This window comes from Procambarus clarkii, chromosome 32 (assembly GCF_040958095.1).
Source record: "Procambarus clarkii isolate CNS0578487 chromosome 32, FALCON_Pclarkii_2.0, whole genome shotgun sequence".
NCBI lineage: Eukaryota > Metazoa > Arthropoda > Malacostraca > Decapoda > Cambaridae > Procambarus > Procambarus clarkii.
Genome location: NC_091181.1, coordinates 2,516,341 through 2,533,966, shown reverse-complemented (window position 1 = coordinate 2,533,966; position 17,626 = coordinate 2,516,341). Strand labels below are relative to the sequence as shown.

At 41.2% G+C, this 17,626-nt stretch overlaps 1 protein-coding gene across 2 annotated transcripts in view; it reads right to left on the bottom strand.

Moving 5' to 3' along the window:
- Window positions 1-8,859, bottom strand: part of LOC123759252 (leucine-rich repeat-containing G-protein coupled receptor 4-like) — a 105,682-nt gene extending 96,823 nt beyond the window's left edge. The window contains exon 1 of one of the 2 annotated variants that reach the window (XM_069334956.1): window positions 8,741-8,859. In XM_069334956.1, the coding sequence (XP_069191057.1) occupies window positions 8,741-8,788 (48 nt within the window). In that variant the 5' untranslated portion in view covers window positions 8,789-8,859. The remainder of the gene's footprint in view (window positions 1-8,740) is intronic. The other variant, XM_069334957.1, reaches the window with a different exon arrangement.
- Between the last annotated feature and the right edge of the window lie 8,767 nt (window positions 8,860-17,626).

The window sequence follows — 17,626 nt, the reverse complement described above, 5'->3', positions numbered from 1 at the left end:
CTTCCATTCTGTCTAAATTTGGTGGCCTATATATTACTCCTATTATAATATTATTAGCTTTTTCGTTTAATTCAATCCAAATAGTTTCTGTGTGTGGCTCTGTTTTGATTCCCTCTTTGAGACTACATTTCAAATTGTCCCTAACATATATGGCTACTCCACCTCCTCGTCTAATATATCTATCTGTGTGAAATAGTTTAAATCCATATATTTGATATTCAGCTAATAGTTCTCTATTTTCTACATTCATCCACGTTTCGGTAAGTGCAATAATATCTATTTTTCCTGTGCAGACAAGAGCATTTAATTCGTTAATTTTATTTCTTAGACTTCTACTGTTAGTGTAATATACCCTAAGTGAATTGTTATTTTGCGGACCTTCTCTTTCCCTGATCGTTTTGCCAATTCCTTTCTCCCACAAACACATACTTTTATTACCTCCTTCCTCAAAATCAATTCCCATACCTCTATCTACTAACAGTTTAAACCCAAACAAACACCTCTAACCACTTCTTCTAACGAGTTCGCAACAGCAACAACCCCAGCTCTCGATAGATGCACCCCATCACGAGCATACATTTCATTTCTTCCATAGAAGTGTTCCCAGTTGTCTATGAAAGATATTGCATTTGATTTGCAATATCTTTCCAGCCGGCAATTGACACCAAGTGCCCTCGATATCCATTCATTTCCCACTCCCTTTCTTGGAAGAATGCCACATATGATCGGGATTCCTCCCTTGCTCCTAACTAACTCTATGGCTGTTTTATACCTCTGAATCAGTTCCTCACTCCTAACTCGACCAACATCATTTCCTCCCACGCTAATGCAAATAATGGGATTGTTCCCATTACCAGCCATAATATCATTCATGTTGTTTATAATATCACCAATGCCAGCTCCGGGATAGCAAACCCTTAACCTGTTCCCCCTATCTCTAGCACAAAACGTTCTATCCAAATACCTTATCTGGGAATCTCCCATAACTAATGTTTGCTTAGGTACTTCCTTTACTTTCTGAGGGGCCTGCGCTTCCTTTCTCTTCGTTGCTTTCCCTTTTGCGCGATCCACAGTCTCTCCACAGCACTCGTCCTCCAAAACGTCAAATGAATTAGAAGTTGCTATGGCGTTTGAAGGCGGCTTTATCAAAGTCTTCTTAAGGCCCCTGTCTTTCGCAACTCTCCAAGACGAGGTCCCTTTACTACTGGTCTCCTCCTTCGTTACTTCTCGTTGTTCTTTAAGCTGACGCACCTCCTCCCGCAGAGAGTCCAACTCTGTCCTCAGGGCTCCCACTAGAGTCACCAGGTCCTTAACTACAACTTCCATATTGCTATGATAATATAATAGCAATATGCAAATATAATAGCAAAATTTTCCTCCGTGGTCTGACAATGTCAGACCACGGAGGAAAATTGAAACAGGAAATTTCCTTAAGTACTTTCGTATATTAAATACATCTTCAGAAGGTCATTTTACAGATCGAGTGATGGGTATAAATAGGCAGGAGAGAGTGGTGAAGTAAGGTGAGGTACAATACTTGGACAACGCAGAAGGCCCATTGGCCCATCAGATGCACCCAATTAGCCCATCCGATGTAGCCCAATGGCCCATCTGATACAGCAGACATACAAGCATAATACATAGGTAATTATAACATAAAGAACATTTGTCTCACTAATTTATTGTATATATTTACTTCTTTATGTTATAATTACCTATGTATTATGCTTGTATGTCTGCTGTATCAGATGGGCCATTGGGCTACATCGGATGGGCTAATTGGGTGCATCTGATGGGCCAATGGGCCTTCTGCGTTGTCCAAGTATTGTACCTCACCTTACTTCACCACTCTCTCCTGCCTATTTATACCCATCACTCGATCTGTAAAATGACCTTCTGAAGATGTATTTAATATACGAAAGTACTTAAAGAAATTTCCTGTTTCAATTTTCCTCCGTGGTCTGACATTGTCACATTCTTAATCACGTGTTTATTTTCGTGATATACACACATATATATATATATATATATATATATATATATATATATATATATATATATATATATATATATATATTAGTATATTTTGGTAGCAGTCTTTCCTGTAGACATATATTATTAAATATGACCGAAAAAGTAAGATTAATAATTCTAACATGAATTTTCTCAATCTTTCGTACATTTCTTTTCACTGTTGGAGGTAAATCAAAAATCAATTCTCCAAAATTCATTTTTATTTCTAGTCTGACGCGACACGAGCGCGTTTCGTAAAACTTATTACATTTTCAAAGACTTTAGTTCACAAATACACAACTGAATAGAACTTACGTATCTCCGATTTTATATCTACATTTGAGTGAGGTGGAAGGGGTGATGTGGCATTAACACAAGACAGAACAAGATGTGGCATTAATAGGTATTAATTTCATCAACACAAGACAGAACAAGAAGTGGTATTAATAGGGTATTAATTTCATCAACACAAGACAGAACACGAAACAATGGATATTGAATAGAAGTGTTTGTAGAAAGCCTATTGGTCCATCTTGATGCTTCTATATTGGAGCGGAGTCTTGAGGTGGGTAGAATATAGTTGTGCAATAATTGGCTGTTGATTGCTGGTGTTGACTTCTTGATGTGTAGTGCCTCGCAAACGTCAAGCCGCCTGCTATCGCTGTATCTATCGATGATTTCTGTGTTGTTTACTAGGATTTCTCTGGCGATGGTTTGGTTTTGGGAAGAGATTATATTTTCCTTAATGGAGCCTTGTTGCTTATGCATCGTTAAATGCCTAGAAAGAGATGTTGTTGTCTTGCCTATATACTGGGTTTTTTGGAGCTTACAGTCCCCAAGAGGGCATTTGAAGGCATAGACGACGTTAGTCTGTTTTAAAGCGTTCTGTTTTGTGTCTGGAGAGTTTCTCATGAGTAGGCTGGCCGTTTTTCTGGTTTTATAGTAAATCGTCAGTTGTATCCTCTGATTTTTGTCTGTAGGGATAACGTTTCTATTAACAATATCTTTCAGGACCCTTTCTTCCGTTTTATGAGCTGTGGAAAAGAAGTTCCTGTAAAATAGTCTAATAGGGGGTATAGGTGTTGTGTTAGTTGTCTCTTCAGAGGTTGCATGGCTTTTCACTTTCCTTCTTATGATGTCTTCGACGAAACCATTGGAGAAGCCGTTATTGACTAGGACCTGCCTTACCCTACAGAGTTCTTCACATATATATATATATATATATATATATATATATATATATATATATATATATATATATATATATATATATATATATATATATATATATATATATATATATATATATATATATATATATATATATATATATATATACGTCCTACCTAATAGCCAGAACGCACTTCTCGGCCTACTATGCAAGGCCCGATTTGCCTAATAAGCCATGTTTTCATGAATTAATTGTTTTTCGACTACCTAACCTACTTAACCTAACTTTTTTGGCTATCGAACCTAACCTAACCTATAAAGATAGGTTAGGTTAGGTTAGGTAGGGTTGGTTAGGTTCGGTCATATATCTACGTTAATTTTAACTCCAATAAAAAAAATTGACCTTATACATAATGAAATGGGTAGCTTTATCATTTCATAAGAAAAAAATTAGAAAAAATATTATTAACTTTCGCGCTCACGGCGTTCAAAAAAAAAATCATACCCTATGCACTTACAGCGGTTCGCGTGCCTACACGGTAAGACCGAAAAAGTGTACACTCTTTTGACTGTCCTGACAATAATTGAAGGCGCACGTATTTAAATTTGGTATCACTGTGTTCGCAATAAAATTGTCTATAAGAACTTACCTATAAAATGCCGCCAAAGCATTAGGACTATTAACACAAAGTAAAAAACTATTCAGATCACTCGCCGAGAGCGCCAAACAGCAACAAAATGTTTCCACTCTCTTAATGGTTGCGAAGCCTACAGTTGTCCTACATCGCTAATTGTGGTATCATTGGAATCGCAATAAAATTTTCTACACGGACATATGCATATAAATATAGATTCAATGTCGTAGCCCACCCAAAACAGTGTGGGAAGTGGCTGAAGTGTTACCCGCAGCGGCATATCGGCGAAACTCGCTTTGAAAAGTGTATATTCAATTCACTGTCCTGACATTATTTGTCGTTGTATGTATTTAATTTTTGTACCAATGTGCTCGCAATAGAATGTTCTATAAGAACATAAGTATTAAAGGTCACATAAGGATGCGTTCGACCGGCAACATATATAAAACCTACGTCGATTATACGCGTCGTGTCAATAATACAATTGTTTTACCACGATGATTCACTGCCACGCCGTTCTCTTTAATAAGCTATTCGGCTATTAGAGAAAACGTAAATTTCATGGCAAACATTTGTAAACTATTTCCAAGTTGATCGGATAATAAATGGATTTTATACAAATATTTTTTCTCGCGACTCCCGAGAGGGGCACGCGTGCGGTGTGATTAATAATATTGGTGACAACGACGGTCTGCTGGAATGCGCCAAAGTGTTAATTCAGGAAAACTTGGCTTATTAGGCAAATCGGGCCTTGCATAGTAGGCCGAGAAGTGCGTTCTGGCTACTAGGTACAACATATATATATATATATATATATATATATATATATATATATATATATATATATATATATATAAATATATATAACTGAAAACTCACACCTCAGAAGTGACTCGAACCCATACTCCCAGAAGCAACGCAACTGGTATGTACAAGACGCCTTAATCCACTTGACCATCACGAACGGACATAATGAGGTGATTTGGAGGTGATTCAAAGAATGAGGTGATTTGGTAAAATGCTATGCCCAAGATAACTATCCGAGTGCCGGCGGTGGGGTGGTTCAAATAGCCTCGGCTATCACCTCATTATGTCCGGTCGTGATGGTCAAGTGGATTAAGGCGTCTTGTACATACCAGTTGCGTTGCTTCTGGGAGTATGGGTTCGAGTCACTTCTGGGGTGTGAGTTTTCAGTTGCATATTGTCCTGGGGACCATTCAGGCTTGTTCGCATTTGTGTTCCTCACGTGTGCCCCAAAGAATGAGGTGATTTGGTAAAATGCTATGCCCAAGATAACTATCCGAGTGCCGGCGGTGGGGTGGTTCAAATAGCCTCGGCTATCACCTCATTATGTCCGGTCATGATGGTCAAGTGGATTAAGGCGTCTTGTACATACCAGTTGCGTTGCTTCTGGGAGTATGGGTTCGAGTCACTTCTGGGGTGTGAGTTTTCAGTTGCATATTGTCCTGGGGACCATTCAGGCTTGTTCGCATTTGTGTTCCTCACGTGTGCCCCAAAGAATGAGGTGATTTGGTAAAATGCTATGCCCAAGATAACTATCCGAGTGCCGGCGGTGGGGTGGTTCAAATAGCCTCGGCTATCACCTCATTATGTCCGGTCGTGATGGTCAAGTGGATTAAGGCGTCTTGTACATACCAGTTGCGTTGCTTCTGGGAGTATGGGTTCGAGTCACTTCTGGGGTGTGAGTTTTCAGTTGCATATTGTCCTGGGGACCATTCAGGCTTGTTCGCATTTGTGTTCCTCACGTGTGCCCCAAAGAATGAGGTGATTTGGTAAAATGCTATGCCCAAGATAACTATCCGAGTGCCGGCGGTGGGGTGGTTCAAATAGCCTCGGCTATCACCTCATTATGTCCGGTCGTGATGGTCAAGTGGATTAAGGCGTCTTGTACATACCAGTTGCGTTGCTTCTGGGAGTATGGGTTCGAGTCACTTCTGGGGTGTGAGTTTTCAGTTGCATATTGTCCTGGGGACCATTCAGGCTTGTTCGCATTTGTGTTCCTCACGTGTGCCCCAAAGAATGAGGTGATTTGGTAAAATGCTATGCCCAAGATAACTATCCGAGTGCCGGCGGTGGGGTGGTTCAAATAGCCTCGGCTATCACCTCATTATGTCCGGTCGTGATGGTCAAGTGGATTAAGGCGTCTTGTACATACCAGTTGTGTTGCTTCTGGGAGTATGGGTTCGAGTCACTTCTGGGGTGTGAGTTTTCAGTTGCATATTGTCCTGGGGACCATTCAGGCTTGTTCGCATATAAATATATATATATATATATATATATATATATATATATATATATATATATATATATATATATATATATATTTATATATATATATATATATATATATATATATATATATATATATATATATATATATATATATATATGTCGTACCTAGTAGCCAGAACGTACTTCTCAGCCTACTATACATGGCCCGATTTGCCTAATAAGCCAAGTTTTCATGAATTAATTATTTTTCGACTACCTAACCTACCTAACCTAACTTTTTCTGCTACCTAACCTAACCTAACCTATAAAGATAGGTTAGGTTAGGTTAGGGAGGGTTGGTTAGGTTTGGTCATATATCTACGTTAATTTTAACTCCAATAAGAAAAATTGATCTCATATATAATGAAATGGATAGCTTTATCATTTCATAAGAAAAAAATTAGAGAAAATATATTAATTCAGGAAAACTTGGCTTATTAGGCAAATCGGGCCTTGCATAGCAAGCCGAGTACGACGTTCTGGCTACTAGGTACGACATATATATATATATATATATATATATATATATATATATATATATATATATATATATATATATATATATATATATATATATATATATATATATATATATATATATATATATGTCGTACTTAGTAGCCAGAACGCACTTCTCAGCCTACTATGCAGGGCCCCATTTGCCTAATAAGCCATGTTTTCATGAATTTATTGTTTTTCGACTACCTAACCTAACTTTTTCGGCTACCTAACCTAACCTAACCTATAAAGATAGGTTAGGTTTGGTTAGGTAGGGTTGGTTAGGTTCGGTCATAGTAGTAGCCAGAATGCACTTCTCAGCCTACTATGCATGGCCCCATTTGCCTAATAAGCCAAGTTTTTATGAATTTATTGTTTTTCGACTACCTAACCTACCTAACCTAACCTAACCTAACCTATAAAGATAGGTTACATTAGGTTAGGTAGGGTTGGTTAGGTTCTGTCATATATCTATGTTAATTTTAACTCCAATAAAAAAAATTGACGTCATACATAATGAAATGGGTAGCTTTATCATTTCATAAGAAAAAAAATAGAGAAAATATATTAATTCAGGAAAACTTGGCTTATTAGGCAAATTGGGCCTTGCATAGTAGGCTGAGAAGTGCGTTCTGGCTACTAGGTACGACATATATATATATATATGTATATATACATGTGTATATATATATATATATATATATATATATATATATATATATATATATATATATATATATATATATATATATATATACACATACATGCAAACAAGCCTGAATGGTCCCCAGAACTATATGCAACTGAAAACTCACACCTCAGAAGTGACTCGAACCCATACTGCCAGGAGCACTCTGCCGGCATACAGGATCCCTTAACCGCTCGACCAACACGACCGGACAAAAGAGGATGGTACTAGAGGCTATTTCCATATATATTTATATATCTACACATCCTCTGACCTCTCAATCAGGTCCAAATCGCCGAATAGGTCTCATTGGGGTAGACTCATTCATCAGGCTACTTGGGCTCATAACACTGTACTAAGCTAGTGAGGGGAGACGGTCGGCCGAGCGGACAGCACGCTGAGTTTGTGATCCTGTGGTCCTGGGTTCGATCCCAGGCGCCGGCGAGAAACATTGGGTAGAGTTTCTTTCACCCTATGTCCCTGTTACCTAGCAGTAAAATAGGTACCTGGGTGTTAGTCAGCTGTCACGGGCTGCTTCCTGGGGGTGGAGGCCTGGTCGAGGACCGGGCCGCGGGGACACTAAAAAGCCCCGAAATCATCTCAAGATAACCTTAAGAAGATATATTTAAATATGTACTAAACTTAGAAAATATAAATAACTTTATTAAGCTAGTGAGGAAAATATTTATAACTGAAATAAGATATTGAGGAAAACATTTATAACTGTATTCCAGCTAGTGAGGAAAATGTGTACTAAGGTAGTGAGGAAAACATTTATAACTGAATACTAAGCTAGTGAGAAAAAATTATGACTGTACTAAGCCAATGAGGAAAAATGTATAACCTTGTACTAAGCTAGTGAGGAAAGTGTATATTACTGTATACTAAGATAGTGAGGAAAAAATTATAACCGTGTACTAAGCTAATGAGGAAAATATTTATTACTGTGTACTAAGCAAATTAGGAAAACTTGTATGACTGTTCTAAGCTAAAAATGAAAACATTTAAAAATGTGCACTTAACTAGTGATGAATAAAATTAATACTGAATACTAAGCTAATCAGGAAAATATTTATAACTATGTACTAAGCTATTGAGGAAAATATTTATAACTGTTTATTAAGCTGGTGAGAAAAACATTTTTATCTGTGTTTAAAGCTAGTGAGGAAAACGTTCAAAATTGTGTTTTAAGCTAGTGATATAACATTTATATCTGTGTACTAAGCTTGTGTGGACAATATTTATAACAGTGTACTAAGATAGTTAAGAATATATTTATACCAACGACTAATATTCTCATTGTAACCTATATGACTATTAGTGAAGTGATATGTATGTATAATTATAAATATCAAATTAAAGCAATGGTCAGTTTTATGCTATAATATTACTGTGGAGAGACGTGTTCCTCTGCGCCTCTGGTATAGCAGAGAGGCTAACTTACTTGGTGAGTGGTGGCAAAGAGAACAATCGCAACAACCAATCTTAACATTGTTCAACAACTGAAACAACGCTGTTCAGTAGATCCAATGATGGTGGCAAACTGTGTGACAGTATCTTTAGAACCTTGAAGAGAGGTGTACAAGCTTATCAGGAGGTGTGGGAATATAACAAACAACAAAAGGTGTACGTTGTTATTTAATTAGTTTAATCTCTGCCGGGACTGAGTTGTGATAACGAGCGTGGTAGTGCCAGCAGCAGGCGGCGGCGCCACGAGGACCGTCGACGTACTCCACTTGATACCCAAAAAAGTGTACTCACTTAACAACACTGGCAAGGATTCAGCTCCAGTTTCTGGGTTCCACATATTAACTATTTATCGACTGCTTGGTTGCTTACCCAACACTTAACTTTTGTTGATTCGCCGCTCTGCTACCGGAGGGCGCTGACGTTCGGCCTGAGCTGCCAGTGTTAGCCTGTAGCTGCTCCGTGGTGGTCGTTGTTGACGGTGGAGTGCGGCCATTGGCCGAGGCTCGGCAGGTGTTGTGGTGGCCATGTTTGCCGCGTCGACACCGTGCCGCTAGATTTCTCGGCCCCTGGTGGAAGTTGCCCTCATGGACGTGCTGGGCGTGAAGTTCCCTGATCGGTTTGGAAAAAACTTTCATCTACTCGAGTGGCTGTGACGTTCTCCTCGTCCAGTACCTATCAGCTGTTTGTGCGCCGCTGCGATGCGCAGACGCGAGTGGTTCCTGGTTCTGCTGTGATGGTGGAGGTCTCGGATCCGTGGGGACCCTTGACCTTTGTGAGCGTCCATGGCGTGCCGGTGCACTTTCCTGAGGATGAGCTATGTGCTGCGTTCCGTAAATATGGTGCGGTGTTGGGGCATCATCATACTTGTCTTCATAGTCGACGACTGAAGGGGCTCCGTATGGGTGCAAGTACTTTGCGCCTGAGGTTCTCTGGGACTATTCCCTCCCGGGTGACTGTGTGTGGGTTCTACATATGTTTTATTTTTTACCAAGGACAGACTCGCTCCTGCTTCCGGTGTGGTGAGGTGGGTCACTTCACTGCTGGTTGCCGTGCTCCTCGCACGGACGACCCGTCGGTGTTCCACAGGCATGATTTCCCGCACTTGCCGGAGGTAGGGCCTACCTTGGTAGGTCCGGGCTCTGTGGGTGTGTACCTGCCTCTTCGTCTGCTGCTGTTTTGTCTGATTTGCCGGTTGACGCTGCTGGTCTGGCGGTTCCTGCTCCATGTGCTCAGTTGCTGGTGGCGGCGGAGGTGCATTGCGATCCGTGTGTATCCATGGAGTCAGCCACGTTTGGTGTGGGGCCGGGGGGCGGCCCTTGTACTGGAGCTGGTGCGCTTCCAGAAGCTGGGGGTGGTGTGGGTCCCATGTCTCCTGTTGGTAAGCCCAGCGGTGTTGCTGGTGCAGTGGCGCCGCCATCTGCTGTTGATAGTACTGTGCCTCCCGTGGTTGCGCTGTGTTCTTCTGTCCCTCGCCGGAAGCGTGCTCCGAGGGATCGGTCGCATAGTAGGGGCCCCATTGCTATGCGACAAAGCCACACCCAGGGGTCTCCTGCCAAAGGTCTCCACAGTCAGGGTCTCCTGTCAAAGCCACACCCCCCTTCGTGAGGTGTGGCTTTGGCAGAAACTCCTCCCTCCGCTCCTCCCGCGGTTCCTCCCCCCCCCCCCTTCGGACGCGGGGTTTGGCGGTGTGCAGGGCATTGAGTGTGGCGTGGGGCTCGAGGCGGCGGAGGACGAGACGAGGACGTGGATGGTGTTATCAGTGCCTGGGGATGCCTCGTCGTGCGGTGTCTCCACCTTGCAGCTTGTTAGGGTTCCTGTACAGCCATCTTCGGGGTGCGGTGGGTGGTTGAGCCTGGTGGTGTGGGTGCGGCTCCCACTGGGGGTGCGGACACTTCCCCCTGGGGGAAGTATCGGGTTGGGGGGTGTCATGAGGTTCTTCCGATGGCGCCCTCTGTTGTGTGTGCGTCGTTGAACGTCCGCGGTTTAAACGATCTTGGGGTCCAGTTGGGCCTGTTCGATGTTCTGCAGGAACAGCGTGTGGATGTGACTCTGATCCAGAAGCATAATGTTCGTGATATGTCTGTGTTGCAGAGTTTGTGTGCCATTATCATGTTGTGCTCAATCCGCCGAGGACGTCCATTGGGGGGACGCTTATGTTGTTTTCTCAGAGGGCTTCCATCTCCGTGTGAAGCACGGAGATGGAGGAGGATGGGCGGGTTTTGTTTGTTCGGGTGGAGTTTTGGGGGGTCGTCGTTCCGTTCCTGACGGTGTACGCCCCCTCGGGGACGGCACTCCGTCAGGATCGAGAGGAGGTTTTTAGGGTGAGGCTTCTCCCCTTTCTGTGTCATGATACGCGAGGATTTTAATTGTGTAACAATTGAGCGAGACTGTTTTACTGATGCATATGTTAATGGGGCTGCCTTTGTGGTTGGGTTCTTGGATTTTGGCTGTGGGTTGGTAGGGTGGGTCTGTTCCGGTTTGCCTTGGGTCCCTGGCCCTCCTGAGGTCCTCCTCGGCAGGGGATGGACGTGGTGTGTGTGCGTGTGTGTGTTGTTTCTGTTGAAGCTGCTCCTGTGTTTGTGTGTATGCTCTCCCCCTGTCCTTCGGGGTGGTTTGGTGTGATTGTGTATGTGGGTGTGTTTCTTTCCTGGCTCCTGCGTGAGCCTCTTAATTTGCGCGATTGCTTATTTATGCCTTTTATGTTACTTATGGTGTCTGTACTTGTTGCTTCTATGTCTCTGGAGCATGCCTTTTGTGTATTTTTGTGCTCCTCTGTGTGTTGTTTTGGGGTGCCCGGGTTTGTAATTTGTTATCTACCCCCTTCATTTACAGTGGTGTTTGTATTTATGTTCATGTTTTGTGAGTGTTCCTTTGCCTTTTATATGATGTCATTTGTCAAATTCCTGTGCCATGTGTTTTGTCTTGTTCAGATTATATGCTATTTTTTCTGTTCTCTTTGTTATGTGCTTTGTGATTTGTAATTTTTATATCAATAAAAAAACTTGATACCCAAAAAGTGTACTCACCTAACAACACTGGCAAGGTGAGTTTCAGCTCCAGTTTCTGGGTTCCACATATTAACTATTAATCGACTGTTTGGTTGCTTATCCAACACTTAACTTTTGTTGTATTTATATTTAACTCCTTACGTGGAGTTAGCCTGCCATGTGTGTCCCAAGCACTCACCTAGTTGTGCTTGCATGGGGACATGGATCTTTGGCTCTCAACCGACTGGTGTACAAGTGCCGGAGGTTATCATATTTATATTTGAAATGTGTATGGAGTCAGCTTCCACCATTTCACTTCTTAGTGCATTCCATTTATTAACTATTCTGACATTGAACCACATTAAACATTTCTAATGTTTATGTGGTTCATTTGGGTACTCAGTTTACACCGTGTCTCTTGTGCGAGTACCACCCATGTTAAATCTATCTTCAGGTTATCTTGAGTTGATTTCGGGGCTTTTTTAGTGTCCCCGCGGCCCGGTCCGTGACCAGGCCTAAACCCCCAGGAAGCAGCCCGTGACAGCTGACTAACTCCCAGGTACCTATTTACTGCTAGGTAATAGGGGCATAGGGTGAAAGAAACTCTGCCCATCGTTTCTCGCTGGCGCCCGGGATCGAACCCGGGACCACAGGATCACAAGTCCAGTGTGCTGTCCGCTCGGCCGACCAGCTCCCTCTGTGGGAGCTGGCTGGTAAATAGTCTGTCTTTATTTACCCTCTCAATTCTATGAGAAATTTGTATGTGGTGATCATGTTTTCCCGATCTCCTGTGCCTTCCATCAACGTGAGGTACAATTCACGCAGTCTTTCCTCATAATTCATAACTCATAGTTCTGAGACTGGTCTTGTGGCATACTTTTAAACCTTCTCAAGCATCGTCTTGTGTTTAACAAGGTATGGACTCCTTGTTGGACCCACGTACTTTAGGATTGGTCTTACACATGTAGTACAGAAGGTTCTAAATCATTCCTTATAAAGATTTATAAAGTAAGTAACCCAGGAGAGGCAAAGAGAGCTAAAGGCCATCAGTGAAATAGAAAGAAATCCAAAATATTTTTTCTCCTATGCAAAATCAAGATCAAAAACCACATCTAGTATCGGGCCCCTGCGAAAGGGAGATGGAACTTTCACCGATGACAACAAAGAAATGAGCGAGCTACTGAGGACGCTGTACGACTCTGTTTTCAGCGAGCCATTAAACACACTAAAGATTGATAACCCAAATGAATTTTTCATGGATACGATACCAACATCAAATCATATATCAGACGTCACCCTATCCCCACTGGATTTTGAAGAAGCCATAAACAGTATGCCTATGCACTCTGCACCAGGCCCGGATTCTTGGAACTCCATATTCATAAAGAACTGTAAAAAACCACTATCGCAGGCCTTCCACATTCTGTGGAGACAAAGCCTAGATACTGGCGTTATTCCTGATATACTAAAAACAGCAGAGATAGCCCCACTTCATAAAGGAGGAAATAAGGCAGAGGCAAAAAATTACAGACCGATAGCGCTAACATCGCACATCATAAAAATTTTTGAGAGAGTGCTAAGAAGTAATATCACAAAATACATGGAATCACAGCAACTCCATAACCCCGGACAACATGGTTTCAGAACAGGGCGCTCTTGCCTGTCGCAGTTGCTGGACCACTATGATATGCCATTAGATGCTATGGAAGACAAACATAACGCGGATGTAATTTACACAGATTTCGCAAAAGCTTTTGATAAATGTGACCATGGTGTTATTGCACATAAAATGCGTTCAAAAGGAATTACCGGAAAAATAGGCAGATAGATCTGCAATTTCCTGACCAACAGAACCCAATGTGTAATAGTCAACAAAATAAAATCCAGCCCATCAACCGTGAAGAGCTCAGTTCCCCAGGGTACTGTGCTTGCTCCAGTACTTTTTCTCATCCTCATATCGGACATAGACAAGAACACAACCTATAGCACTGTATCATCCTTTGCAGATGACACTAGGATCTTCATGAGAGTAGGCAACATAGAGGACGCGGCGAACCTCCAGTCAGATGTAGATCAGGTCTTTCTATGGGCTACAGAAAATAATATGGTGTTTAACGAGGATAAGTTCCAGCTCATGCGCTATGGAAAAAATGAAAATATAAAAACGGAAACCACGTACAAAACTCAGGCAAATCATAACATAGAACGAAAAGGCAATGTAAAGGATCTGGGTGTACTCATGTCGGAAGACCTTACCTTTAAAGAACACAATAAAGTAGCCGTCACAACTGCAAGAAAAATGACAGGTTGGATAACAAGAACTTTTCACACTAGAGATGCTATACCGATGATGATACTTTTCAAAACGCTTGTTCTCTCTAGAGTAGAGTACTGCTGCACAATGACAGCACCTTTCAAAGCTGGAGAAATTGCTGACCTGGAGAGCGTGCAGAGATCCTTTACTGCTAGAATCCACTCAGTAAAACATCTAAACTATTGGGACCAACTAAAGAGCCTAAAACTGTACTCCCTTGAGCGCAGGCGGGAGAGGTACATAATAATTTACACGTGGAAAATATTAGAGGGGCTGGTCCCAAACCTGCACACAGAAATAACATCACGTGAGACCAGAAGACATGGCAGGATGTGCAGAATACCCCCGTTGAAAAACAGAGGTGCAACTGGTACTCTGAGAGAGAACTCTATCAACATCAGAGGTCCGAGACTGTTCAACACGCTTCCACTACACATAAGGGGCATAACTGGCCGACCCCTCACAGTGTTCAAGAGAGAACTGGATAAGCACCTCCAAAGGATACCTGATCAACCAGGTATATGTGACTCATACGTCAGGCTGCGAGCAGCCGCGTCCAACAGCCTGGTTGATCAGTCCGGCAACCAGGAGGCCTGGTCGACGACCGGGCCGCGGGGACGCTAAGCCCCGAAAGCACCTCAAGGTAACCTCAAGGTAAGGTAAGTAATTATCAAAAGAAGGCATCAAGCCAGGAAAGCTATGTAGCACCAACAAATTTCTAAAGGCTATTCAGTTGTTAGAAATCCTCACATACGTCACTAATGATTTCGTTTTCATGTGGGTTTCAGAAGACAGGATCAGTGTGATATCAACTCGTAAATATTTTTATGTTTCGTGGAGCACTTCGTCTCCCATTCGGTACCCAGTGTCTGACCTCCACCATAGTTTCATTAACTTATATCTAGTTAGGTTGAACTTAAGTAGGCATTTGTTGAACCATTCCTTTAGTTTTTCTAGATAATTTTACAGCCTCTGGCTACCTTCCTCGGTCTTAATGTTTCTCATAATTTTTGCATCATCAGCAAACAATGAGAGGAATGTGTCTATTCCCTCTTTAATTCGTTTACATATACCAGAAACACTGTAGGACCAAGAACTGATCACTGTGGGACTCCACCAGTACTACACCTCGCCACTCTGAAACCGTACCACTTACCGTGACTCACTGTCTTTTGTTGCTTAGGTACCCCCTAATCCAATTAAGTACCTTATATTTTACTTCTCCTTGCATCTCCAGCTTATACACTAGTCTCCTATGAGGTACTGTGACAAAGGCTTTCAGGCAATCCAAATATATGCAATCTGCCCAGCCTTCTCTTTCTTGCCAAATTTTTCTCGCCTGGTCATAGAATTTATTTAATTCTGTGAGATAAGATTTGCCATCCCTGAACCAATGCTGGTGATGGCTTACAAAGTTCTTTCTCTCCAGATGTTTTACTAGTTTTTTTGCACAATCTTCTTCGTCACCTTGCATGGTATGTAAGTTAAGGGCATTGGTCTGTAGCTCAATGCCTCCTGTCTGTCATTCTTTTTGTATATCAGGACTATCAGGACTACATTAGCAGTTTTCAAAAATTTTGGTAGTTATCCTGTTTCCAGTGATTTGTTATACACCATTGAGAGTGGCAGGCACAGTACGTCTGCTCCTTGTTTTAGTATCCATGGTGAGATTCCATCTGGGCCTATAGCCTTTGTCATATCCAATTCTAGCAAATGCTTCTCTACCTCCCAACTTGCAATCTGAAACTCCAACAGTGGTACCTGGTTAGATATTCCCTCGCGTATCTCTGGAACATCTCCTTGCTCTAATGTCAAGACCTCCTGGAATTTCTTATTGAGTTCCTCGCACACTTCCTTGTTATTTGTAGTGAATCTGTCTGCCCCGGTCCTCATTTTCCTTCACTGTTGTTTTTCTTCTAATGAGGCTATGCAGGAATTTAGGTTGAGTGTTTCTTACTCCTCTGTCGTTCTGCCTCTCTTCTCACCCTGATGTACTCATTCCAGGCACTCTGGTATCTTCCTCTGTTCTCTGGTGTCCTGTTATTTATACAGTTCCTCACGCCCTTGTACTTGCTTTGCCAGCTTACATCCCTGATTATATTATGTGTTCTTCATTTGCATTTTTTCCTCTTGGACTGGGACAAATTTGTATGCTGCTTTCTTTCACTGTTGGGTGATGTAATCCTTCATGTTTTGTGCCGTGATTCCTATTAGCTGTTTCCCATGTTATATATATTAGGATTTTTTTATCTCCTTGTAATTTCCCTTTTGGAATACCAGCCTTTCGTTTCCTGGTCATTTCCTTGAAGGCATTACTGTACTTCTACCAGATAATTAACAACCCATCCTCTAAATACACAGTTCCTTATAATACTGAAGATCCACAGTACATTACTGATCTGCATACATAGTACATAAATACACTTATTTCTGCCGTTACATTTACCTCCCCAAATAAACTCCCGAATCGATGAATTCGTTTTCCCGAATGTAACTGATATGCCTTTTTTCCTCAAATTTTACATAAACTCAGTCAGGCCAGTTATTATTAAATGAAAATATATTCTGGACATTTTTGGCCTTATTAATCCAATGTTTCATGTAAAACGCACAATTTTGAAGAAATTAGGTATGGCAGAAGCGCAGTCACTGACATTCAAAGGCCATAAGACTAGAGATAACGATTGAAAGGACACACTATAACACTGTTTTAGGGACCCCGGTGCTTGTGGGCCCTAAACTTCCTTAAACACATTAATTTGTTTGTGAGTAATATCTTCATGGTAAATGCTCCAACTTTCCTAATGGATCAACAACATACCATGAACCGAAGAAGTTAAAACAAGAAGAGAAAAAAATACAATATAATTCACAATTTCAAATTAGTCTCAATACATAAAATGTCACTAATTGTTACTTTATTAATTATGGTCTCAAAATGGCATACAACATTCATTTTCCTTGTTGAAAAATATTGTTGGAGGATATAGTTTGCTGTAAAATACTTTTTTCTATGTGGTAATCTAAATATTTGCAAAATTTAGACGCCAAAAAAACTATAAATCTGAATGTTATTGATTTATGACTAAACGACAACAAGGAAACCTTAGAACAAAGAACTTAGCACATAATATGTAAAAATGGTGAGAATCGGCCAGAAATAGAATTTTTTGAGAGATCTCAAATGTGAAAATTCTGTTCATACAGAAAAATTAACTTAAATTTCTCGAAAATTAACATTGTACTTCAAATTCATGACATATCTTTTAAGTTTTAATAAACATTACTTGGCATTCGTACTCGAATATGTGAAAGTTGCAGGTTAATATGTGTTGAAATGAAGTTAAGAAAAAATACCCCCCCCCCCAAAAAAAAAAAATATAGTAATAGGTTAGGGGATAACAAACATATATATTACAGTAATTTTGTTACCCATATGTAAGTGTTAAGGCCTTCATCTGGTCTTCATTCACCAATACAATTTAAAGAGATAATTAAAGTTTGTAATTTGTAAATAAATCGGCCCCTAAAACGTCATGAATTCTGCCACCAGTGGCTG